The sequence below is a fragment of the Eptatretus burgeri genome, chromosome 13 (genome assembly GCF_056783735.1).
Source record: "Eptatretus burgeri isolate ZD-2024b chromosome 13, Ebu_testis_v1, whole genome shotgun sequence".
In the NCBI taxonomy this organism is placed as follows: Eukaryota; Metazoa; Chordata; class Myxini; order Myxiniformes; family Myxinidae; genus Eptatretus; species Eptatretus burgeri.
In genome coordinates this window covers 51,979,133-52,005,327 of record NC_140973.1, presented here as the reverse complement: position 1 = coordinate 52,005,327, position 26,195 = coordinate 51,979,133, and the positions used below count along the sequence as shown (strand labels likewise).

General features: G+C 46.0%; 1 protein-coding gene across 1 annotated transcript in view; it reads left to right on the top strand.

The window, feature by feature from the left end:
• The window catches only part of SLC10A7 (solute carrier family 10 member 7), a 65,784-nt gene that overhangs the window by 24,942 nt on the left and 14,647 nt on the right, over positions 1 to 26,195 (top strand). The window contains exons 3-7 of the mRNA XM_085852425.1: positions 1,535 to 1,671; positions 2,100 to 2,175; positions 3,737 to 3,775; positions 20,239 to 20,274; positions 22,229 to 22,312. Of these exons, the coding sequence (XP_085708551.1) occupies positions 1,535 to 1,671; positions 2,100 to 2,175; positions 3,737 to 3,775; positions 20,239 to 20,274; positions 22,229 to 22,312 (372 nt within the window). The remainder of the gene's footprint in view (positions 1 to 1,534; positions 1,672 to 2,099; positions 2,176 to 3,736; positions 3,776 to 20,238; positions 20,275 to 22,228; positions 22,313 to 26,195) is intronic.

Sequence of the window (26,195 nt, the reverse complement as noted above, 5' to 3'; positions counted from 1 at the left end):
GACAGCTAGTATGGTGACAGTTGAAATTACTGCAGACGAGGAACAAAGAGTTGGGATGGATGGATATGAATTAATTGATGTTGGAGGAAATAGATGTCTATAGGTGATCATCAATAGGTGGACAGTATAGATGGTTGAAAAACAGCCAGTTGTATTCCAGAGGGCTGACAGGGCTTATTGAGGACATTGAAATATGAGGAATGGAGTTCTTGACAGAGATGACAATGCCACCTCTGAAACGGGGGAGGGCCTGTCAAAACACAGAGAGAATAGACATTGAGAGGCACTCGGGAACTCGAGACATCCTTTTGAGAGGAATGCTTCTGTTAATATACAATTTCCAGAACTCCAGCGGTACCCGGAAGGATGAGATTGGAAATATTAGACCGGAGACTCCGAATATTAGTTCACCCCATTTTGAGGAAGGAGGTGGATGAGTGGGTGGGATGCGGTGTGGGCGGTGGGGAACATGGTGGGGGCAGGTGGGTATAGAGGTAGTGCAGTTACCTTTGAATAAAACATAACAATAAAATGGATAGAGTTATCTGCCGTGAAGGATCACAATATGCTGATTTTTTTGGGGCTTTATCCTTCATCGAAGCAAGAGAGCTTCGACAAAGGGGAGATCTCAAAACTTCAGTACGTTGTGATCCATTGTATTCTCATGTTTTTATTCCCTTGTGCTGCCAACGCAGACCATTAGTTTTGTGCTGGAATTAACAAATATGCACTCACCTTTGAACACTCTCGTCTGGGATCCATCCCTAACCCGACTATAAATTGTCAGATTACTGTTTCACTGGCAGTTTGTTAGGGTCGGTGCACCGTTCTCTCGGAATGACGTTAAGCCACGTGTCCGTTCTGCTATCGTTATTTGATGGATGTTAAAAATCAAGGTCTCTTTTGCAAAGAGTAGGTGAGGTATCGCCGTACCCTGACAAGCTCTTGCTCTAACTAACATTGAGAAAGCAATGGCAAACCACCCAGTACAATCCTGGTCGTGGGGTTGCTTTGGCAACAGCAAACTTGCCTTCGGGCAGGACATCATTAGAGAGAGAGTTTGACTTGCCTATGGTATGGATCTCTATCCATTCCCACTCCTGCCTCAATTAAGGGAATGTCTATAAAGTCAATGTAACTGTGGATGGGGGAGAGGGATGTGGTTAAGACGGTGAATTGCAGCAGTATTTATTTCGGATATGATGCTGCCATTTTGCTGTAAATGTGTAGTGATGACACCATGCTGCTGTGATTAGTCCTGAGCCTGGATTTAATCGAGGGTTCCAACTACACCATGCACTGATGAACATGAAATCAATTGTTAGATCTGAGTGCTCCAGATATAATGTTTGTGGAATATGTTTACTTTTCTCTTTTCTGCATGACCTAATGACCTTGTATAAGCAACTGAAGTCTGCAATGATTTTAAGTTTTCTCATGCTTTGTCATGTTCAGGCATACAAGAATAAATAAAAAAATCCATTCTTCCTCTTCCTCCTTCCCTTCCCACTGTGTGGGTATTTTTCCTCACCAGGAACTTGCAAATGCGTTGCTACATGTACGGTTACACCTTTTTGTTCAGACGTTCACGCTCTGCTTCTTCCCTGCTTCCATCTGGCTTTTTATTCAGCTCCTTTACTTTCTGCCTCTCGACGCATGGTTGTTACAAGGGTGAGTGACCCGGGGGGTATCGTATTCCTATGAGGAAAATCTAAGAGATCTGTGGGATAATGGAGATGGGAAGGTGGGTGGAGGGTTGGGAGTAACATATTCAAGCATGAAGCCTCTCATCCACCAGACTCAATGGTGTAATGGTTAGAGCGTCCACTCTGAGTGTGAATTCAGGGGTTCGAACCCCATCTGAGCCACACCAAAGACTTTAGAAAGGGTATGTGCTGCTTCCTTGCTTGATGTTCAGCATTTAAAAAGGATAGAGCAGCATGGGTAAATAACCAGAGGTTGTAAGGAAGCTCATTATTGTAACTTTACTAATAATTGACTGAAAAACAAGATAGAAACAACCTTTGGTATGTTATATTTAAGTTTTTTATGATGCCCTCTAACCTCCATCCCCACCCCACCCTCTCCATTTTCACCAGACTGCAGATTGTAGCATGCATGCCTCCACCCGTTTCCTCTGCTGTCATCCTCACAAAATCAGTTGGAGGAAACGAGGTATGTTGGGCTGGTCCAGGGAAGTATTGTTATTTTTGTTTTCCTGCATAAATCACGCCGTATTTATTGGGAACGAGCTCTATTCTTCATATCGGTGTTGTGTAGGAGGATGAACTCATCCTCATTGCTGAGGCCTTTGTTTTGCTGAGTGTTAGAGATAATACATTAAATTTTAAGGAGGCAAAAACAGGAAGTGAAAGTATGGAATTGGAAATGGAAAAAAAATTAAATCTGTGTTCATGAGATGTGTGGATACAAGTTCAGTGGAGGAAACAAACAAATGTCACCTACAGTATATGTCCATATTATGTTGACAAAATGGTACGTGTCTCTGCACTCTGGTGCACCACATTGTGGACTGGTCAAGCAAATTTAAAATAAGTTTTCATCAACAATAATTTTGTGCTTAATGTCATAATCAACAAAAACTAACCGCTTTAAACAACATCAGTGTCTCAACATCCAGTCAATAGAATTAATGAATGCAATCCATGGCCTGTTGGGCACTCCCATGTGAATTCTAGGTGCATGATGTACTGGGATTTGAGGTTAAAATCCTGTATGCTGGGTTGATTTTCCTACTCCCTTTGTCTTGTGCATGATGTATGTATAAGCTAGAAAAAGGCAACATCAGAGCTGGGAAAGTACCATAATGAAGAGGCAAGTCGAACACAAATGCTTTTACTGACAAGAAGAGGAAGTGGTAGAGATAGAGCAAGAAAAAAAAATGCAAGTAAACACAGGCAAGGCAATAGAGAGAAGAGTGAAGTGGGGCAGGAGGAAAGAAAGGGAGGGGGACTATTGTGGGGGGGGGGCAGGGGTGACACCAAATACATGCAGACATTGAAGAGTGTAACCAAATTTTTGAGCAAGGGGTGCCTTGGCCAAGCTGTGGAAATTATTTGGCCACAGAAAGCCAATCCATCACTTGGCAGGCAGTGTCTTGGCTCCATCCATCAGTGTCGTTGCAGACAGAGCACGAAGGGATCCCAGAACTGCACCTGCAGTGTGAGCGGTGCTGTGTGGAGGCCTAGCGTAATCGTGTTAGGGTGTCGATGTCAAGCCTGCTTGCCTCTAATGCTCACTGATTCCTCAGAATTACCTACTGCTGTGGCAATAGCTTGTCTTATCGGTGCTTGTGAGGAAAAAGAAAAAGAAAATCTTAAATATCTTGTATAAATTTCACTTGAAAGCATTGTGTGTTTCATGACTGTATCATGGTTCTATTGATCGTGGGCCTAGGCCCGAGAGCTATTGGAGCTTATGTGTTCTCAAGTAGACCCTCCTTGGTCTGTGCATGGTGACGGTTGAGATCTGAGCTTGAACACAGAAGGTGATGCTTGTCCAAGACGAGGCCTTTCTGTTTGGGTTAGAATTCCAAATCCACAAGCACATCATCACTCGAGATGGGAGGAACTATGGAACTTGTGGCACTCCTGCGGCCACAGTGACTTAACTGAGAACTCATGGGACCCAAAGTGCATGGGCAAATGTCCATGTCCATGTGCATGCACCTGTTGTTTCAGGTGTTCTAAGGTTTTTCTGTATGTGCTGTGTGCAGGCAGCTGCCATATTCAACTCTGCATTCGGGAGTTTTTTGGTGAGTGAGTCGATCATAATATTTCAAATATCTTCGTCTCTCTACCCTGGTCTCCATCTCGCTATCCCTACCTCTCTCTCAATCACTCCCTCTCTCAAATAACAAATATCAATGATAACAACAATATCATTGTTAATATTGTAGAACGACAAGAATGTACCCCTCAATGCAAGCTTTCCTGGCCTGAGTGAATGTCTAATTGCTCTCAGGTTTACTAATCACATTATAAGCATCCCAAGGAGTCTTGCTCGAGTTTTTGGAATGCAATTAAGGAGCTTTTATAGTGCTAATGAGGAAAGAGTGAGTGCGCTGAAGAGTGTCCAATAACGATAAGTGCTCCATTACACTTCTGAACAATGCATTGATGATCGCTGTGATGGAAGGCTTGTTTGGTAAATGCACAAGTTTAACTTCGTCTTGGTTGTAGGATGGAGGGTCATAGAGACAAGATGCTTGATGGTAACTCCTGAGGTTTGTGCCTGGGGAAAATTGTGCAGCAGGGGTGATGGTGGGTTACCTGTCTAAAGTGCAATAATACTGAAGATGACAATCCACTGAGGATTGGGATTGAATGGCCTTTGACCTGAAGATGAATCTCTCTCTCTCTCTCTCTCTCTCTCTCTCTCTCTCTCTCTCTCTCTCTCTCTCTCTCTCTCTCTCTCTCTCTCTCTCTCTCTCTCTCTCTCTCTCTCTCTCTCTCTCTCTCTCTCTCTCTCTCTCTCTCTCTCTCTCTCTCTCTCTCTCTCTCTCTCTCTCTCTCTCTCTCTCTCTCTCTCTCTCTCTCTCTCTCTCTCTCTCTCTCTCTCTCTCTCTCTCTCTCTCTCTCTCTCTCTCTCTCTCTCTCTCTCTCTCTCTCTCTCTCTCTCTCTCTATATATATATATATATATATATATATATATATATATATATATATATATATATATATATATATATATATATATATATATATATATATATATATATATATATATATATATATATATATATATATATATATATATATTATAAAAAAAACTAAAGAACGAATCAGATAAAACTTTTCTTTTGTAAATGAGAAGTGTAAAGAAATATCACAATTACAAACCACATTTACAAATACCACAATAACAAACCGTCCTTAGAAAAAACACAATTACAAACTGTCTTGAGAAATACCACAATTACAAACCGTATTAAGAAATACCACAATTATAAACCGTCTTTAGAAATACCACAATTACAAACATTCTTTCGAAATAATACAATTACAAACTGTCTTTAGAAATAATACAATGACAAACCGTCTTTAGAAATCCCACAATTACAAACCATTTTTTAGAAATACAATTACAAACCATCTATAGAAATACCGTGATTACAAACCACATGTTCGTAGAAATCCCACAATTACAAACCGTCTTTAGAAATACCGTGATTACAAACCACATGTACGTAGAGATCCCACAATTACAAATTGTCTTTAGAATCCCACAATTACAAACCATCTTTAAAAATACCATAATTACAAAGTCTTTAGAAATACCGTGATTACAAACCACATGTACGTAGAAATACCAGAATTACAAACCGTCTTTAGAAATACTACAATTACAAACCGTCTTTAGAAATACCACAATTACAAACCGTCTTTAGAAATACCACAATTACAAACCACATGTATGTAGAAATACCACAATTACAAACCACCTTTAGAAATTCCACAATTGCAAAGCACATGCACCTATAAATACCACAATTACAAACTGTCTTTAGCAATACCACAATTACAAATCACATGTATGTAGAAATACCACAACAAACCGCCTTCGAAAATATTGCAACAAACCACCTTAAAAAACAACACAATTACAAACCACAGTCTAAAACATCACAATAACAAACCACCTTCTAAAACAGCTCAAAAACAAACCGTCTTCTAAAACATCACAATAACAAACCGTCTTCTGAAACATCACAATAACAAACCGTCTTCTGAAACATCACAATAACAAACCGTCTTCTGAAACAACACAACAACAAACCGCCTTCTCAAACATCACAATTACAAACCACCTTCTGAAACAACACAATTACAAACCGTCTTCTGAAACAACACAATTACAAACCGTCTTCTGAAACAACACAATTACAAACCGTCTTCTGAAACAACACAATTACAAACCGTCTTCTGAAACAACACAATTACAAACCGTCTTCTGAAACAACACAACAACAAACCGCCTTCTCAAACATCACAATTACAAACCGCCTTCGAAAATATCGCAACAAACCACCTTCAAAAACAACACAATTACAAACCACCTTCTAAAACATCACAATAACAAACCGTCTTCTGAAACGACACAATTACAAACCACCTTCTAAAACACCACAAATACAAACCGTCTTCTGAAACAACACAATTACAAACCGTCTTCTGAAACAACACAATTACAAACCGCTTTCAAAAACATCTCAAAAACAAACTGCCTTCAAAAACATCACAATAACAAAACCGCAATCAAAAACATCAGAAATACAAACCGCCGTCTAAAACATCACAATTACAAACCGCTTTCTAAAACACACAATTACAAACCGCCTTCCAAAACATCACAAATATAAACCGCCTTCAAAAACATCACAATTAAAAACTGCCTTCAAAACATCGCAACAAACCACCTTCTGAAACATCACAATTGCAAACCGCCTTCCAAAACATCAGAAATACAAACCTCCTTCCGAAACAACACAATTACAAACCACATTCGAAAACATCACAATTGCAAACTGCCTTCAAAAACATCACAATTAAAAACTGCCTTCAAAACATCGCAACAAACCGCCTTCTGAAACAACACAATTGCAAACCGCCTTCTAAAACATCACAATTGCAAACCGCCTTCCAAAACATCAGAAATGCAAACCGCCTTCTGAAACAACACAATTACAAACCGCTTTCTAAAACATCACAATTGCAAACCGCCTTCAAAAACATCACAAATACAAACCACCTTCAAAAATATCACAATTAAAAACTGCCTTCTGAAACAACACAATTACAAACCGCCTTCCAAAACATCACAAATACAAACTGCCTTCTGAAACAACACAATTACAAACCACTTTCTAAAACATCACTTACAAACCGCCTTCCAAAACATCACAATTACAAACTGCCTTCTGAAATAACACAATTACAAACCACCTTCGAAAACATCAATTACAATCTGCCTTTTTAAAACACCATAAACACAAACAACTTTCTCGAAAACATCACAATAACAAACCACCTTCGAAAACATAAATTACAATCTGCCTTTTTAAAACATCACAATAACAAACCGCCTTCTGAAACAACACAATTACAAACCGCCTTCTGAAACAACACAATTACAAACCGCCTTCTGAAACAACACAATTACAAACCGCCTTCTGAAACAACACAATTACAAACCGCCTTCTGAAACAACACAATTACAAACCGCCTTCTGAAACAACACAATTACAAACCGCCTTCTGAAACAACACAATTGCAAACCGCCTTCTGAAACAACACAATTACAAACCGCCTTCTGAAACAACACAATTACAAACCGCCTTCTGAAACAACACAATTACAAACCGCCTTCTGAAACAACACAATTACAAACCGCCTTCTGAAACAACACAATTACAAACCGCCTTCTGAAACAACACAATTACAAACCGCCTTTGAAAACACAATTACAAACCACCTTCTCAAACATCACAATTACAAACCACATTCGAAAACATCACAATTACAATCTGTCTTTTTGAAACACCACAAACACAAACTACTTTCTCTAAAGCATCGCAATTACAAACCGCCTTTTGTGATATTCGTTTCGTTATTACTTAGTTGTGTTTGTTGGTTTTTAACGTTTACTTTGATTAATTATTTATAGATAATGGAAGTTATGAAACTATTCTGGACACTTGGTAATGAATGTGGTTGTCAAACTATTGTGGACCTTTGGTGGTGAAACGGTTTATAAACGATTGTGCATCTTCGGTTGTGAATGTGTTCCAACATTGGTGACCTCGAATGAATGGAATCTGCTGCCAAGTCTTTGCTCTGTTATGCTCATGGTTTGGGAGCTATTAATGTTTTTACTGCCATTGAATTGTGACATAAACGTAACAATTACAACACAAAGTATATTTTTCAAATCGTACTCAGGAATGCTTTTTGCAAATTCAATCAGTTGGATGAAGGGTGATGAGCTTATTGTTCTCCATCCCTGTGGAATCTGCAGGCACAGAGAAGTCTTCCACCACATCCCCAGCGAGAAACGACTCCCATCCGCCCTCGAGCCATTCACCACTCCTCCTCTCTCCCTTCTCCCCATCTATAAACGACTCCCCCTGTTCCCAATATGTAATCCACCCCTACCCACAAGATGTAAACGACTCCCTTCCCCAAGATGTAAATGATGCCCCTGCACCCCATGCAAACAACTTGCTCTCCAAGATGTAAACGACTCCACCCTTACTCCCCCCTCCCTCCTGTGAGATGTAAACTACTGCACCCTTCCCACAGCCCCATCCCCAGATGTAAACGACTCCACATTTCCCCCACCCTCCCAAAGATGTAAACGACATCCCCAAGCACATAGGTGCAATGCGAAGCGTTCCGCCAATCGTTCCAGCTCGTGTTATCTCCAATAAGAGTAATGGTCGCTTCTGAGTTTGTTTGTCTCCGCTCGACTTGTCGTCCGTTCCAATGAAGTGTCCTCGACATTAACTCAATTGCTCAGTTTGCGGCGACATATAACAATGTTATCCTCCCTTAGATTAATGGGCTTTGCCTACAAACTTTGTTTACTTGGCAGGAAAGCACCATGAGGTCTTTGCCTGTGCGCTTTGGTATCTCCTCATTATGAAGCCTTGGTGTTTGACGGGAGGATCTGTGGCTCATTTTAATATTGTTATTAATGGAGGAACTTGGGAATCCTTACAGAAGGATTTACTGTTTGGGGTTTCAGCGCTGATGCTACAATTTAATGTGTTTTGAGATCGATGGACTATTCATTCTATGCATCCACATATTATGTACACTTTTGGGGGATGGGGAGAGTAATGGAGAAATGTTTGAATATAAAGGAAATGGTGGAAGGTGGCAGGGTATTTAAAAACGTTTTGGTTTTGAGGAGGGAGACGACGAGGTATTTAAACACGTTTTGAGGAGGGAGAGGATGAGGTATTTAAAAACGTTTTGATTTTGAGGAGGGAGAGGACGAGGTATTTAAAAACGTTTTGGTTTTGAGGAGGGAGAGGACGAGGTATTTGAAAACGTTTTGGTTTTGAGGAGGGAGAGGACGAGGCATTTAAACACGTTTTGATTTTGAGGAGGGAGAGGACGAGGTATTTAAAAACGTTTTGGTTTTGAGGAGGGAGAGGACGGGGTATTTAAAAACGTTTTGAGGAGGGGGAGGACGGGGTATTTAAAAACGTTTTGAGGAGGGGGAGGACGGGGTATTTAAAAACGTTTTGAGGAGGGGGAGGACGGGGTATTTAAAAACGTTTTGAGGAGGGGGAGGACGGAGTATTTAAAAACGTTTTGAGGAGGGGGAGGACGGAGTATTTAAAAACGTTTTGAGGAGGGGAGGACGGGGTATTTAAAAACGTTTTGAGGAGGGGGGGAGGACGGGGTATTTAAAAACGTTTTGAGGAGGGGGAGGACGGGGTATTTAAAAACGTTTTGAGGAGGGGAGGACGGGGTATTTAAAAACGTTTTTAGGAGGGGAGGACGGGGTATTTAAAATCGTTTTGGTTTTGAGGAGGGGGAGGACAGGGTATTTAAAAACGTTTTGAGGAGGGGGAGGACGGGGTATTTAAAATCGTTTTGGTTTTGAGGAGGGGAGGACGGGGTATTTAAAAACGTTTTGAGGAGGGGGAGGACGGGGTATTTAAAAACGTTTTGGTTTGAGGAGGGGGAGGACGGGGTATTTAAAAACGTTTTGGTTTGAGGAGTGGGAGGACGAGGTATTTAAAAACGTTTTGGTTTGAGGAGGGAGAGGACGGGGTATTTAAAAACGTGTTGGTTTGAGGAGTGGGAGGACGGGGTATTTAAAAACGTGTTGGTTTGAGGAGTGGGAGGACGAGGTATTTAAAAACGTTTTGGTTTTGAGGAGGGAGAGGACGAGGTATTTAAAAACGTTTTGGTTTTGAGGAGGGAGAGGACGAGGTATTTAAAAACGTTTTGGTTTTGAGGAGGGAGAGGACGAGGTATTTAAAAACGTTTTGGTTTTGAGGAGGGAGAGGACGGGGTATTTAAAAACGTTTTGGTTTTGAGGAGGGGGAGGACGGGGTATTTAAAAACGTTTTGGTTTTGAGGAGGGGGAGGACGAGGTATTTAAAAACGTGATGGTTTTGAGGAGGAAGAGGACGAGGTATTTAAAAACGTTTTGGTTTTGAGGAGGGAGAGGACGAGGTATTTAAAAACGTTTTGGTTTTGAGGAGGGGGAGGACGAGGTATTTAAAAACGTTTTGGTTTTGAGGAGGGAGAGGACGGGGTATTTAAAAACGTTTTGGTTTTGAGGAGGGAGAGGACGAGGTATTTAAAAACGTTTTGGTTTTGAGGAGGGAGAGGACGGGGTATTTAAAAACGTGTTGGTTTTGAGGAGGAAGAGGACGAGGTATTTAAAAACGTTTTGGTTTTGAGGAGGGAGAGGACGGGGTATTTAAAAACGTTTTGGTTTTGAGGAGGGAGAGGACGAGGTATTTAAAAACGTTTTGGTTTTGAGGAGGGATAGACAATGTGAAGTTGAAGGTTGTGAGAGAAAGGAAAGGGAGTGTGGGAGGATTGAGATGATGCTGAATGGAACATGTCCGAGATACTTCCTGATGTGTTTGTACCACAGTATTTTCGACATGCCACCGGGGTGGTAAACTACGAGAATGATTGGTGCTTTTACACGAGTCCACAAAGACAGAATTACATTCAAACTGGAATCCAGATATTCACAAACGAATGGAATATTGTCCCCAACCCCCCCCCCCACCCCACACCCCTTTCCCCCAGTAATCCCAAAACAATTATTTTCTCAAATGTTTTTCCACATCCCTACTGGACCTGTTTTTGAGATGGCTTTTGTCCCAATCCCCTCTGTATCGACTCAAACATGAGGGAATGGCTAAATGCGTGATTCGAGTGGATTGTTTTACCCCTCCATTTTTTTTGAGGGTGTTCTGAAATGGGAAAAATAAATATGGGGTCTGGGTATAAGGCACAAAGGTACCACAATCCCAAATTTAGGGTCTTGATTTACTGGACCAAGGTACCACCATGCCAAATTTGGGATCTGGGTGTGTTGAACCAGGATACTTTGATGCCAAATTTGAGGTCTATGTGTCATGGAAAAGGTACCACCATGGAGAGGATTGGCTCAAAAATGAAACGATGGTTTGTGATTGTAATCTTTTGAGAGAAAGAATCAACAATGTCGAACCACCTTGTTGGAGTGGAGACAGACTAACCAAATGAAACAACCCCAATGTTTCCTGGAGGGACTGTCTTTGTGTCTTTTGGAAATGAAAACCCTTTATAATTGTCAAGATCATTCCACGATATTGACCACTTTGGAAGTTTGAATGAGTATGTAAAAATTTTTTTTATATATATTGTTATGGATTCGCGCCCGCCGGCGTGCGAGCGGCCACGTAACTCGAATCGCGGCACGTCGCCCACCGGACGGACAATCCCGTCGTGACCCTCTCGGACTAACGCCGGGAACTAGTCACGGGTGGGCCTTTCGGCCTCACCACGATCGTGCCAATCGGCCCCCCGCGTGGGATAGGGTTGCTCGCCAAATTCGACCTACCTAAGTACCCACACGGAGGGTAGACCGGGCGATCGCACCTCGCCGCAGGTCGACTTCGGACACTGGCCACTTTAAGCGACCCGTTCCGTACTATCGGGATAACCGAGCGGTGTTATCGTCAACCTCGACGGTTCGATTAATTATTGGGCGTATTTAGCCCACGACCAACCCTTTACGTGAAGTAAGATGGAGATTCAATAAAAGAAAAGACGAAGCGAAACGGGAAAAACAGTTCAACATAAAGCACATTTATTCCGCGGCAAACGGAAAGCACACATATACAATCACAACAATTATGCACCAAAAGCAAATGTAAAAGTAACACGACAATTCTGCACAAAAAGCAAATGCAACAAAAGAAACACAATGCAGATCTATGACCGACTACCGAGCACACGGCAACACTTATACAGTTTTACTTCACAGACGGCGCCGACAACACATATACTCCAAAGTAAAAGAAAAAGGGGCCACCCTCATCGACAAGGGGGGCAGACGGGCCTGGGGCAGAGACCGCGTCGAGCCTACCCGTCTGGTGATGAGCCGCAAAATGGCGGCGGCGCCCCGACTCCACGGGCCTCGCTGGCACTGCCTGGAATGGGGTGGGAACGGGGCCCCCTTCTCACACTATCTCAGCGCGGGGGGGAAACAGGGGAGGGTTGTTGATGCTCGGGGGAAAGAGGATGTCTGCTGGCTTGGGTCCCGCGACGAGCGACTCCACTGCGACCTCGACCGTGTTCCCTGCCTCCCCTCTCCGCAGCTCCCCGACTCTGACACGAGCGCAGACCTCCACAAAGCTTTTTGTCTTCTCCAGCCTCTCCGGACCCCGACAGACACTCTCTCGACTGATTTCGCCGCCGCCACAACTCTCCAACTCTTTTCTCTCCTCAACTCTTCTTCACCCTCTACTCTCTCCTCCTCTCAACTCTTCTTCACTCTCAACTCTTCCCAACTGCCCTGATTCGCTCCGCGCTCGGCGCTTTATAGTGCGACAGGAGAAATCATATGCAGATTTTTGGATGAGGAACGGCTCGGGGGCGGAGCCACGCTCCCCATTGGACAGAGGAAAAGTGGGCGTGAATCATTCTTGATCCGCGAATCTGCATATAGCGATTATACTCCGACGTGCCTGGAGGATGGGCCAAATCGCCCCACGCTCGCTGATAGGACGGAACAGAAGTGGGCGTGAATCATTATTGATCCGATTTCTCGGAAAGGCTGGTGTTTTTGCACCCGCTGCTCGGTGCGCGCCCTGTACGAGTCCAGTATCGGTGCCCACAAGCGGCGCGGGAATGGCGGTGATGCGATGGTTGCGAGGGCGAGTTGTGACGGTAAAGGTCATGGCTGTTGGCGTTGTTGTTGTGAAGCGGCGTTGCGGGTGGTGGTTGGTGTGTGAAAGCGGTTGTGGAGAAGGTGGATGTTGTGAAGGTGGCTGTGGTTGTCGAGATGCGGTTGGTGGTGGTTGTGGTGGTAGTAATGGCGGTTGGTCCAAAATAAAGATAGTAAAAGAAAAACGGCTATCTAAAAGGGTCGCAGCCCGAATGAATGACATTTATTCCCCCTAAACAACGGGTTTGGGCTAACTACACATATACTTACAGAGATATCTCACCTACGGGACCTGAATGGTGGTTTGCGAATTTCGTCAACCACAACACTACCCCCTCCCCTTTTTACAGACTCGTCCCAAGTCGTCAAATTTTTGTGTGCCATCATGTGTAGTTCTCCCCTAGTACATTTTACCTACGGATCCCTGAGTGCGACATTCATGGTATTCGTGTCCCCAAAATAAATAATCTGAGGGCTGAGTAACTACCTAAACAAACCCACTCACACGGACGACTTAAATAAAATTGCCGGCGCTAAGACAGACATGCCGGGGGCGCACTCATATGTGCAGTACATCTTAACCTTAACTTACAAATTTTACACTAAACCATGGCCCAGGATCAATGAACTCTGCAAAAAGAAAGCAGTTAGCAGGGAGCCAGGCTGCTCGCATGCAGTCTCTGGCTCAAACAATGCAGGTGACAGGGAAAGTGGCCGGCTGCTCACACGCAGTCCAAGGCCTTCCCTTTTGAACTGAACGCAGTGAACCACAACGGTGCATGGGCTGCACAAACGCAGTCTCCGTGCCAGCTCAAGTGGCACACGCAATGAACACAACGAATGGATGGATGAATGGATGGACGCAAACACGGTGCACGGGCTGCCACTGCTGGCCCGTGTTGTAGCTGCCAACAGGGCAGTTCTCGCAGCTTGCAAACTGTTGCTTTCTGATCCTGGCGCACATGGCAAAGCAAAAATTGAACGGGGCTGGTGAACAGGGGCAGTGGGCATGGCATGGCAAAGGTGATCAGGCAAACACCGCCTGCAGAACAAGGCCGCTGCAGGCAAACACAGCCGGCAGATGAACTGGCCAGCACAGGCCTTGCAGAAAACAGCTGCAGACAATCCGACCGGCACAGGCCTTGCAGCACAGCAGCGGCAGACGATCCAGCCGGCACAGGCCTTGCAGCAAAACAACAGCTGCCGATGAAGTGGGCCGGCCTTTGCCTTGCAGCAACGCAGCCAGCAGATGAAGCTGGCCAGCCTTTGCCGTTCAGTGGAGGTTGGTGGAGGGAGTGCGGTGGTGCTGGCCACTCGGAAGGCGGGCTCGGACCTACCCTACGGTCTCCCTCCCAACCTATCGCCTTTGCCTGTCACTGTCTATACCCACTCCCTTAATTTGTCAAACCCCAATTTAGCCCCAACTTATTTTTTTATTTTTACTTCCCCACTATAAATCGTCCCCTAACCCCCTGTACAGTCCTTGTTTGGCTAACCTATCCTGTCACCTAGACTACTCCCAACCCCTACGTTCCCTTCCCGGAGGGGAATAAGGGAGAGCTAGCGTCCTGTGTCGAGGCCCAACGAAGCCTCAGAATGGCCTCCCCAGACTTCAGCGATCTATAACACAAAGTGGGTCCAGCGGCCCACAACGAGAGCGAGGGGATGGATGGTGCGGAGGGGTACACTTCCTATTCTACCCTATCCATTTAACTGTTAAACTACCCCGGGGCTTTCAACAAGCGCCTCTCGCTTAAACTATTGGTTCTATAAACCCAGATTCCCGTCGCCTGTGTTAGTGTCCTTACAATTTCGGGCCTCACCCCCCAATTTTCTTCCCGTGCCCTCACACGGTCTCATGGCTGGGACGCGTGGCTCCCTTTGGCAGGCACGACCCTCTGCCGAATCTCCCGCTATGGCACCCCCGGGCACTACACTGCCTCCGAGCCTACCAGCTCCCTAAACACCGGGGAGTGCCCCCCATGGCACCTCACCTAAAACGCACACGTGGCAGGCTGGCTTCCCGGGCCCCTTTCCAAGGGTCACCCGTGCCCACAACACTGCCCACGCGGCTAATGGCGCCCCGGGCCCCCGCACCCAGCAGACGCACCCGTGCCCACTACGCTATCCCGGCCCCCCATGGGCCCTTGGCCTACCGCGGCCGACTAGCCTGGTGCCCGGGGTACCCACTCAGCGATACTCACCTTTCGCAGCCATGCTCCCAGCCCGTCAACAGGGCTCCTGCACCCCTCCAAACGGGTTTCGAGCCTACACTCCCACCAACAGCAAAACGACTTCCATTTTTCAATTTGACTAACCCAGCTAACTCACTTTACACTGACCCCGGGGTCCCTTGGGCGGGAGTCACTCCTCCCCCCAATCACTCATCGCACCATGCATTCCCCATTCGCTCCACTCACACAGACCCGCTGGCCTCACTCACTCACCAAGCACATGCTTCCACTTCTCTCACCAACTCTTCAACACACACACACCACTGAACTCTGCCATCCTCCTAACTATATCCCCGAACTAACTCGTGCTCTCACGTCGTCCCTTAAAATATAGCACGTTCCATTTAACACTACATAGCTAAACTACGTCCCCTCTACACACTCACAAGTCTGTCACTGTCCTAAAATAATCCCATAAATCCATTTCCCAACCTAAATCTCATCTAAATCCCTCTACCGATTCCATTCCACGGGCCCCATGAGGACTTACCCCTGCCCCATGGAGCCGGTCTAGCTAAGCTAACCCTTCCCCCTAACTAGTTTCCATCCTGTGCCCTGGCAAGGGGGTCCTCCACCCCCCGCCCGGGAATCCTGCGCACCCGAAAGTGAGGCCTGCTCTCTTCCTTTTTTTTTTTTTCACATGCGCAGCACCAGCGCGACAACTCACAGCTCGCGCACTTTGCACCTGCCCGTGACGTCATGCAGCTGCACATGTACCTCGTCCCTCCTTGGACGGTACCATCCGGCAGGGATACCCCTCCTGCCGGATTCCAACCCCACGTGCAGCCATGACGTCACCGTGCGCATAAAAAAAAACACAAGATCCTCGTCTCAAGGGGTTCCCCACGCGAACACATGTGCTTTGCCCGTTGGAGCTTAACACACACGATCGCGTGGAGAACCTGTCCGGTCCAAATCCATAATCCTGCCTAAACTTTGTCCGTCCGCGGGATCGGCAAATCCACCGCGTGCGTTTCCGGACCAGGACTTCACTCTCGCAAGCGAGCACGTGGGGGCCTCGTGCGTTGCACAGCACGGACCTCGTGCTCGCTGCTGGGTGAACCCGGCGCGGTGCGCAAAACATCCACAGCCGCTACTCGGCTTTCTTTCCTCTGTCACAGTCTCCGTCGCCATTCAACACACGCACTCCCGCGTGTTACGACGCTAACACACCTCACCATTAAACTCACACCGGGAGACGCGGTTGCATGTTCACACATGCCGACCGACATCTCCCTCACATACAGCGACCTTGCACACGCTGTCTCTCTCACACTCGGCCGCTCACTCACGCATGCCATTACCCTTGCACACGTGGTGACACTCGCCCACAGCGTCTCATCCACACACGGCGTGCTGGGGAGCACGCACTCCGGCACACTCGCCACCACACCACTCGCACACGGGGACGCACTCACACCTTGCACCACACACAACGGGACAACCACACTGGGGATTCGTGTCCCCACAAGGGTCTCCGGGGCCTCTATATCCCCCAAGCTCTCCGTGCACCCGTTCGCAGCACTCCTCCCCTCGACCTCGCAAAGCACGACCGAACCCACCTGGTCGTGACTCGCCTCAAGGGGGCATACTCCCTCCCCTTTTTCCTGGAGGAGGCCATCCAACTGCTCGCACCGGGTCTCTACCCAGTCCACCAGCTCACCCCCATTGTCCTCCACTACCTCCGTGTGTGTGTGTCTGCGTCTCTATCCCCGTCTTCATCGTGTAGTCTTCCCTCTATCGCTCCCATCTCCCGTGTCTCTGCCAACTCAGTCACCTCTTCCCTTGTTATCTCCCTTGTCTCAACTATTATTTCCGTCTCTTCCCTTGTTATCTCCCTCGTGCACGTCTCCGTCACCCCAATTAGTTTTTCCCTCTCGGTGACCGTCACCCTTTCCGTCACGACCCTCGCCCAACACGCCTCCCGAACTACTTTGTCACCCGCCTCCACCGCAGGCCCGACAGCCGTCGCACTCCCTCCCAGCCCGTTCGCTCCCACACGTGGCGTCGCCATTTTAAGCTCCCTGGTCACTGCCTTCATGCCTGCCTGCAGGCTTCGGCCCATGTCCTGCGTCTCACCCCGCAGCTCTTTCATTTCTTCCTTCATTTTGAGTGCGTTTGTTTCCATATTTTCGTTCATGCCTTTTATTTCGTTCGTGTTTGTATCCATCTTTTCGTTCATGCCTTTTATTTCCTTTTTCATTTCATTTGTGTTTGTATCCATCCTCGCTGTCATTGCCGCCAGCATGGCGCATAGCTGGGCCATGTCGGGTGCACTTGGGTGAGCCGTTTCGGCAGGGATCGGGGAAGGGTTTTGGTGGAGAGGGGGAGGGGAGGTGTCATACACCGCGGCCGCCGCCGCACCTATTTCGGGCTCTGGGTTCAGTTGGGGGAGTTCGTGTTCCTGCACAACCAACATTTCCTGCACGGGGTTTTCATCCTGGACCATGGATTCTACACATTCTAAATCCATTTCTAATACCCCCGGCTCCCGCTCGCCTTGAGACGCCATCTTATTTCTCGTAAAGCGTTAATTTAAATCGCTCGTAATTTGGAGGGAATCGGGGGTCGCTCCTCTCACCCCTGGACCGATTCCCGTGAATTTAGCTGGAGACAGGAGAGCCCGTTTTCCCGCTCTCCGATACCAGTGCCGCGAGGAGGGGGATGGGTTTGTATCCCACTTCTGACACCAGTGTTGCGGATTCGCGCCCGCCGGCGTGCGAGCGGCCACGTAACTCGAATCGCGGCACGTCGCCCACCGGACGGACAATCCCGTCGTGACCCTCTCGGACTAACGCCGGGAACTAGTCACGGGTGGGCCTTTCGGCATCACCACGATCGTGCCAATCGGCCCCCGCGTGGGATAGGGTTGCTCGCCAAATTCGACCTACCTAAGTACCCACACGGAGGGTAGACCGGGCGATCGCACCTCGCCGCAGGTCGACTTCGGACACTGGCCACTTTAAGCGACCCGTTCCGTGCTATCGGGATAACCGAGCGGTTATCGTCAACCTCGACGGTTCGATTAATTATTGGGCGTATTTAGCCCACGACCAACCCTTTACGTGAAGTAAGATGGAGATTCAATAAAAGAAAAGACGAAGCGAAACGGGAAAAACAGTTCAACATAAAGCACATTTATTCCGCGGCAAACGGAAAGCACACATATACAATCACAACAATTATGCACCAAAAGCAAATGTAAAAGTAACACGACAATTCTGCAACAAAAGAAACACAATGCAGATCTACTACCGACTACCGAGCACACGGCAACACTTATACAGTTTTACTTCACAGACGGCGCCGACAACACATATACTCCAAAGTAAAAGAAAAAGGGGCCACCCTCATCGACAAGGGGGCAGACGGGCCTGGGGCCGAGACCGCGTCGAGCCTACCCGTCTGGTGATGAGCCGCAAAATGGCGGCGGCGCCCCGACTCCACGGGCCTCGCTGGCACTGCCTGGAATGGGGTGGGAACGGGGCCCCCTTCTCACACTATCTCAGCGCGGGGGGGAAACGGGGGCTTGTTGATGCTCGGGGGAAAGAGGATGTCTGCTGGCTTGGGTCCCGCGACGAGCGACTCCACTGCGACCTCGACCGCGTTCCCTGCCTCCCCTCTCCGCAGCTCCCCGACTCTGACACGAGCGCAGACCTCCACAAAGCTTTTTGTCTTCTCCAGCCTCTCCGGACCCCGACAGACACTCTCTCGACTGATTTCGCCGCCGCCACAACTCTCCAACTCTTTTCTCTCCTCAACTCTTCTTCACCCTCTACTCTCTCCTCCTCTCAACTCTTCTTCACTCTCAACTCTTCCCAACTGCCCTGATTCGCTCCGCGCTCGGCGCTTTATAGTGCGACAGGAGAAATCATATGCAGATTTTTGGATCAGGAACGGCTCGGGGGCGGAGCCACGCTCCCCATTGGACAGAGGAAAAGTGGGCGTGAATCATTCTTGATCCGCGAATCTGCATATAGCGATTATACTCCGACGCGCCTGGAGGAGGGGCCAAATCGCCCCACGCTCGCTGATAGGACGGAACAGAAGTGGGCGTGAATCATTCTTGATCCGATTTCTCGGAAAGGCTGGTGTTTTTGCACCCGCTGCTCGGTGCGCGCCCTGTACGAGTCCAGTATCGGTGCCCACAAGCGGCGCGGGAATGGCGGTGATGCGATGGTTGCGAGGGCGAGTTGTGACGGTAAAGGTCATGGCTGTTGGCGTTGCTGTTGTTGTGAAGCGGCGTTGCGGGTGGTGGTTGGTGTGTGAAAGTGGTTGTGGAGAAGGTGGATGTTGTGAAGGCGGTTCTGGAGAAGGTGGCTGTGGTTGTCGAGATGCGGTTGGTGGTGGTTGTGGTGGTAGTAATGGCGGTTGGTCCAAAATAAAGATAGTAAAAGAAAAACGGCTATCTAAAAGGGTCGCAGCCCGAATGAATGACATTTATTCCCTCTAAACAACGGGTTTGGGCTATCTACACATATACTTACAGAGATATCTCACCTACGGGACCTGAATGGTGGTTTGCGAATTTCGTCAACCACAACAATATATATATATATATATATATATATATATATATATATATATATATATATATATATATATATATATATGTATATTTATATATATATATATATATATATATATATGTATATGTATATATATATATGTATATATATATATGTATATATATGTATATATATATATATATATATATGTATATATATATGTATATATGTATATGTATATATATATGTATATGTATATATCTATATATATATATATATATATATATCCTGCAGAAGTCTGCTGCACATTCATCAAAGTTTCCATTGAATGCAGTCAGATGAGACACTGGGAGACGATTGTGCTTTGAGATCTCGCACATGGCCGGCAATTTTGATTGAATTTCCATATTGACGTGGGTTGAAATCAAACTAACAGCAATGTGCCAAGCTGCTTGTAATACTGAAGCCCTTATCAAGCGACATCCCATTTGCTCAGTGGCCTCAACGACCCACAAGTGATTTGATGATCATTGTGGGTAATCCTCCCTATCTTTCTTCCCCTAGGGCATCGCTGTGACGCCGATGCTGCTCCTGTTATTTGTAAGTATGTTGTTTTGAACTCTCAGCTCGTGAACTGCTTAAAAGGGGAGGGCTCATGGCATTTTGTCGATCTTACCTATGATGAGGTAAAACCTGTATTATTAGTAAATAATGACCATTACTTTCACACCCCAAACAACCCAGAGTTGATTTTCTTTCCAAACAACCATTTAATGTTTTGGTGATGTGACGTGGGATGTTCATTAGTTTATCCATTAATTACCAGTCATCATCATTGGTGTGCAAAGTGATCTTGATTGCCATCCAAAGTGGACAGAGGTTATGTTTTCACCCCTGTCTGTCAGTGAGCAGGATATCTCAAAAAGTTTTGGACGGATTCAGACGAAATTTGGTGGACAGGTTGGGTTGTGTTGCAAGGACGAATTGACTAGAATTTGGTGAAGATCCAAATCCAGATCTGATAATTTTAAAAGTGATTCTTCACCATTGAGAGATGGGGCCTAAAATGATATATATATATATATATAGCACGAATTTTCAAAAATGTATTGGGCCCGATATGTTGTCGTGGATCAGACATTGCGTGGCGGAGGTATGTGCTCTACCGAGTGCCCTTTTAGCTGATATGTTATTGCTGATATATTCCTGATAAAATAACATTTTGAAATGTTATTGCTGATATATTCCCTTTGAAAATCCCAGCTCTATATTTGGCTGTCCATTCTGCCAGGATAGTGGATTATTAACCTTTTCAGTAGAGTCAGTTGATATGTGTTGTTGCCTTAGTCTGGTCACAAAGTGGTGAAACCATTTGACATTACACAGGCCAAAACTCTCACATGATGTACTTCCTGGATGAACGGATCTTTCCACTCGAATACAACGGAGCCGCAACAATGTAACATGATATCTCAAAGAGTTGTGGACCGATTCTGACAAACTTGGTGGATGAGTTGGATAGGTGACAAGAACAGCCAATTCGATTTTTGTGAAGGTCCGGACCCAGACACAGCCCATCAGTGGGATACAAAGCATAAACTGTTCAGCATCGTGGAGCAATGCACTCTACCCAGTGCAATTCTAGCTTGTTTTTGTTTTTAAAAACATATTTCATTGGCAGAGCAATGGATCCGCTTAGAGTTGGCAGGAGAACCAAGACATATGCACAATCCCATCTGAGCTGTCTCGCCTGAGTTGAAATCCGGACCCAACTATCAACTTTCATCCTGGTGTTTCTCATGCAGCTTGAAACGTCAATGTGTGTGCCGTGCCGTCCCTTGTTTGGATGTTAAACTGGGAATCCCTTCTGCCGGCATTAGTTGGTGGGCGTTAAAGATCCCAAAGTGTCTTTGATCAGCGACATGTCGCGACCCCAGAAATTGATGCTATTCGTAGCCTTGCGCTGCATACAAAATAAGAAGTTGGTGGATGTTAAAGATGTCTTAGTGTCCTTCGCAAAAAGCCGGCAAGTTCTCGCCGGCACCCAGAACAAATCACATCCCCTTGTCCTGACTGCCCCATGAAAGGCGAAGGCAAACCACCCAGTGTATTCCTTGCCGTGGGGCTGTTTTGTCATCACCAAATCTGCCTTTGGGTAAAATAACAGAACAGCTCGGCTTGAAGCACCTCGTACAGCAAGAACCCGTCGATTCAGCCGTGGATTGAACCTTGTACACCTTACTTTGACTTCTCTATCTGGATTACTCCTGCAGACCTAATTGTTCTGATCATTTTTGAAGCATTATCCAAACAGGACGAGTTTTAACCTGCGGATGACCATCGAGATGACAGCTATTGAAATTTTAACGTGATTTTGGGTATGCCTTTGCCCCGTTGGTCATCTGAAGGTGAATGAACCATATTTTGGTGGTAATTGATCATGTTTAGAGAGTCTGAGGCAGCCAAGTTAGAGGTAATTGGGTAGTGGCCTCGTTGATTACACATGACACACGTTTGTTATGTTTCTTTCCCCCCATCACCACCTCATCCCCAGATCGGATCTTCCCCCAATGTGCCCTTTTCCTCAATCTTCACTCAGCTCTTTCTCACTGTGGTGTTCCCACTGCTTCTTGGACAGGTGGGATTTTCTTTCCATTTAAATGGCAATTAAAGGCAAAAGTTTTGAGGAATATTTAAAATGAGTCAGCAAACACAAAGGTGCAATAAAAAAAATGTTTCATAAATGATTGAATGGAAAATACTGACGTTGCTTGTCATTCGCAGAGAGCTCAAAGTGCTGTGTTCCAAGGTTCAGTTACTGTTGATTTGACATCTATTGTCTAATTTGTGTAAAAGGACATCAATATCGCCCATTGTTCTTGTAATTATGTCACTGTCCTTCATGTATGTATCTAAAGTGGGTATTCGACAATGTAAATGAAAAGAAAACTAGGAAATGGTGAACGTGGTGGTGGTGGTGCGATTGCCCCCAGCATGCCCTGTCCCTGCTATTCCAGAAGGAATATCTCCGAATGTCTGTCAGTCTCTGTAGGAATGTGTTTGAGTGTGGTTTTTCCGCTCTCCCAGTTGTGATTACTCTGCCTGTGAGGCGATCAAAGCAAATCCCACTCCCTGCTATCCTCTCCTCGTATGACTGTCCATTGTATTCCAGCCAAGACCTTTTGAGATACTCCAAGGCTTCCCCAATCTGTAGGATTCCCAATCGATATATCACCTGATGGCTCACAATTCCTGCTTGACTTTGTCATATCCAGATTCCAACCATTCATGCTCTTCCTCAGCTCATATATGCGACTCTTGAAAGTATCCGTCTCGGCGAGTCTTCAGGGAACCACCAATATGCCATCCTGTCCGACCATAATCAGGCAGAATGGTCTGGAATGCAATCTGCCATCTTTTCCACTGACTGCTACGCTCTGGATATAGTACCTGGGACGGATTACTCAATAAACCCTTCTTTTTCCTCTCACCAGATATTGGTTGTAGTTTGGAAATCTGGGGCTGGCAGGATGGCGTTGATGTACGCACACTCCTCTCAGCTGTGTAGCCTGGGTTTGAATCCCCACCCACCGATAAACTGTCATTCTCGTGTTTCACAGGCAGGATTATTCATCAACGTGTATGTCATCCCTCGGATGGATGTTAAACTGGGTGTCCCGTCTCCTGGCATGAGTTCGTTGACGTTAAAGATCCCACAGTGTCCTTCGCAGAGTAGGTGAGCCATCACCAGTACCATGGCTAAAAAATTTCAACAATTCCTGCCCAAACTTCACGTTCCGGTTCCCGCTTTCCCAAGGGAACAAAGTGAAAAAGAGTCAACCACCAAGGGGGTTGTTGCACTCCTTTGCTGGGTATGCGGATTAGTAGTGGTCGAAGTTTGGAAGATCTGGTGGAGGTTAAAGATCAGACGGTGTCTTTTATGGTCAGTTAGTCAGATCGATCTTTGGAACGTGCTCCTTATCACTTTTGAGGAATGGACTGACGATGGACATTGCTCATAAGGCTGAAATGCTTTAACAGAAAAAGCAAAGGTCCCAAATCCCTCTCCTGTAATCCCTTTCTAACTCCAACATTGGGAGACATCAAGGATCATCTCTCCTCCAAGTCTCTGATTAACCATTTTCTCTTCCACCCAAGTTATTACACCTTGGAATTCTGCTATTTCTATGTGTCAACAATGGTAGACACCCTCAATAGTAAACAAAAGGTCAGGGCAATATCACTGGACTATTCTGATAAACTTAATTCTATTTGGCATCACAATTCTATCCCATAAGTAACCATTCCTTTCACACCGTGAGGCACATAGGGCTGCTGAGGCAACTTCATTTGGCTAAGGAGTACAATCCTGGACAGGTCGCCACCCCCGACGAAGAATTCTCGAATGGCTCATTATCCTACAAAGCTGGTACTCATTTTGCCGACCTCGGAAGGTGTTTTTTTTGTATACAATGTCAAGGCTCGTAGAAGAGCCAACACACAGTCCGTATAACAAGGGGAGAGGGAGCAGAGACATTCAGAGATCTGTAGAAGGGAGAGGGATGAGATGGGGTAAAAAAGATGGACACTCCAGGGACTTTCAGAAAGGAAAACAGGGAATTTGAAGGAGGTGAGTTTGGGGTGGATTAATGGGGGAAGAAAAGATCATGGTTTTGGATGGGGGAAGATATGAGATGGTGGTGAACAGCTGTTTTGAAGACCTGGAGGGAGGAGTGGGATTGAAGAGAGTGTTGGAGTTTGTTCCAGAGGTTGGAAAAAAAGAAGAATGAAAGATTGAAGGTGAGCAGTGATTCTTGATTTCAGAAGTTTTACTAGAAGGGGGTTGCTGGCACACCTTGAGCACTCTGCAGATACTGTATATTAGGGGGACAGATCACAGAAAGAGCAAAGGTGGGTGGGGGGGGGCGGCGAGGCCAGAGAGGAGGTGGTCGAAGACAGAAAGACCACCGACCTGCCTGCGGTGAGAGACCCTGAGACTCAGCTTCATGGTGGGAGATACCAATGATCCTAAAAGCCTTGGTTTCCACAGAGTGGAATCAAGCTCGGTGTGAGGCAGGAGCACCATCCCAGAGGGGAGAGCAGGACTCCATCAGTCTGTAGATGAAAGCTTTGTATGCGGCTTAGTGTTATTTCAATGACATGAAGGGCCCGAACTCGAGATCCTCAGATCTTAAACCAGCCACCTTAATCGTTAAGCCAACACCAGGCTTAATTATATCCCATGTTCCAGCTTTATAGGCTGGTGTGCATCAAGGTCACATTCTGGAATCAATCCCAGTCTTGTTATGCATCAACCACCTGAGGATGGAAAATCCATTGTACCACTTTGCAGATGATTGCTCGCAGGATAAATCCGCATCAATATGCGGAGCAGGCTGGGGTCGTGTCCTCTCAACAGATCTTGAGAAAACGATCAACTTTAGACGAGTGCTGTTGCTTCACATCTTGCCTTATTTGAGGCTGTAGATTCTAAATCTGTGGAATTGGGATCTCAAGACAGTTGACAAATTATTCTTGCTTACACCAGGAAGGTTGATAACCTTGCAGTTTTATTTGTTCTCGTCTATCTCTTCCTGCCCCTTCACCTCTCTGCTGAACTCTGAATTGTTCCGGTCAATATCACTACACCTTAAACTCTCTCCTTATTACCTTAACTACATCCACACGTAACACTCCCCTCAAGTCATTCATCTTCCTAGCCTGGTGTTGGCTTACCGGTTAAAGTGCTTGGCTTATGATCCTTGGGTCTTGAGTTCAAGCCCTTGTTGGACCATTGAATTAACACCAGGTGGGGTTGGTTCAGCCTGTCATCCTTCCAAAGTCAGCAAAATAAGTACCAGCATACTGGTAACAGGGGGCATTGCATCAGTGGTACAGCCTTGCCCCCAGAAAATGATGGAGCCAAGCAACCACAGGCTGCATATAAATAAATTAATAAACCAATGTCACCCACAGGGTGACCCGTATCTTGCCAAAAGGTGACCACTTGTGACTTATTTAAGGTCACACTGAGGTGAACAGAGCTGCTATCCACCAGGAGCGACTCCTTGAGGAATATCTGCCTAGGAGAGATTCCGATGAGAATCGTTCTACAGAGTAACCATGAAAAATATGGGTTTGCCTCATAACGTCACCAAATGACATCATAATGTCTCAAGCTTGACATATCTAGAAAGCACTCATCGAGGTGTTCAATTTGAGGTACTGCACAATATGGTTCCTAAAACTTGAAAATTTGACCTTGGGGTCAAATATGTTTGACCATGGGCGCTAACCATGAAGGTCAAGGCCAATCACCAAAAATTAATCAGCTGAGCGCTAAACCATGAGCTATATTCCCATGAAGTTTGAAGACGATCCGATCAAAATTACACAAAAAATAAGGGTTTCGTCGACTCCCCTGATTTACGACAAAGTGACCTTGACCTTTGACCTTCAAAATTTTGTGCGCTGAAAGGGACCTCTATAGGCCTCTGATATGCGAAGTTACAAAAATTTCC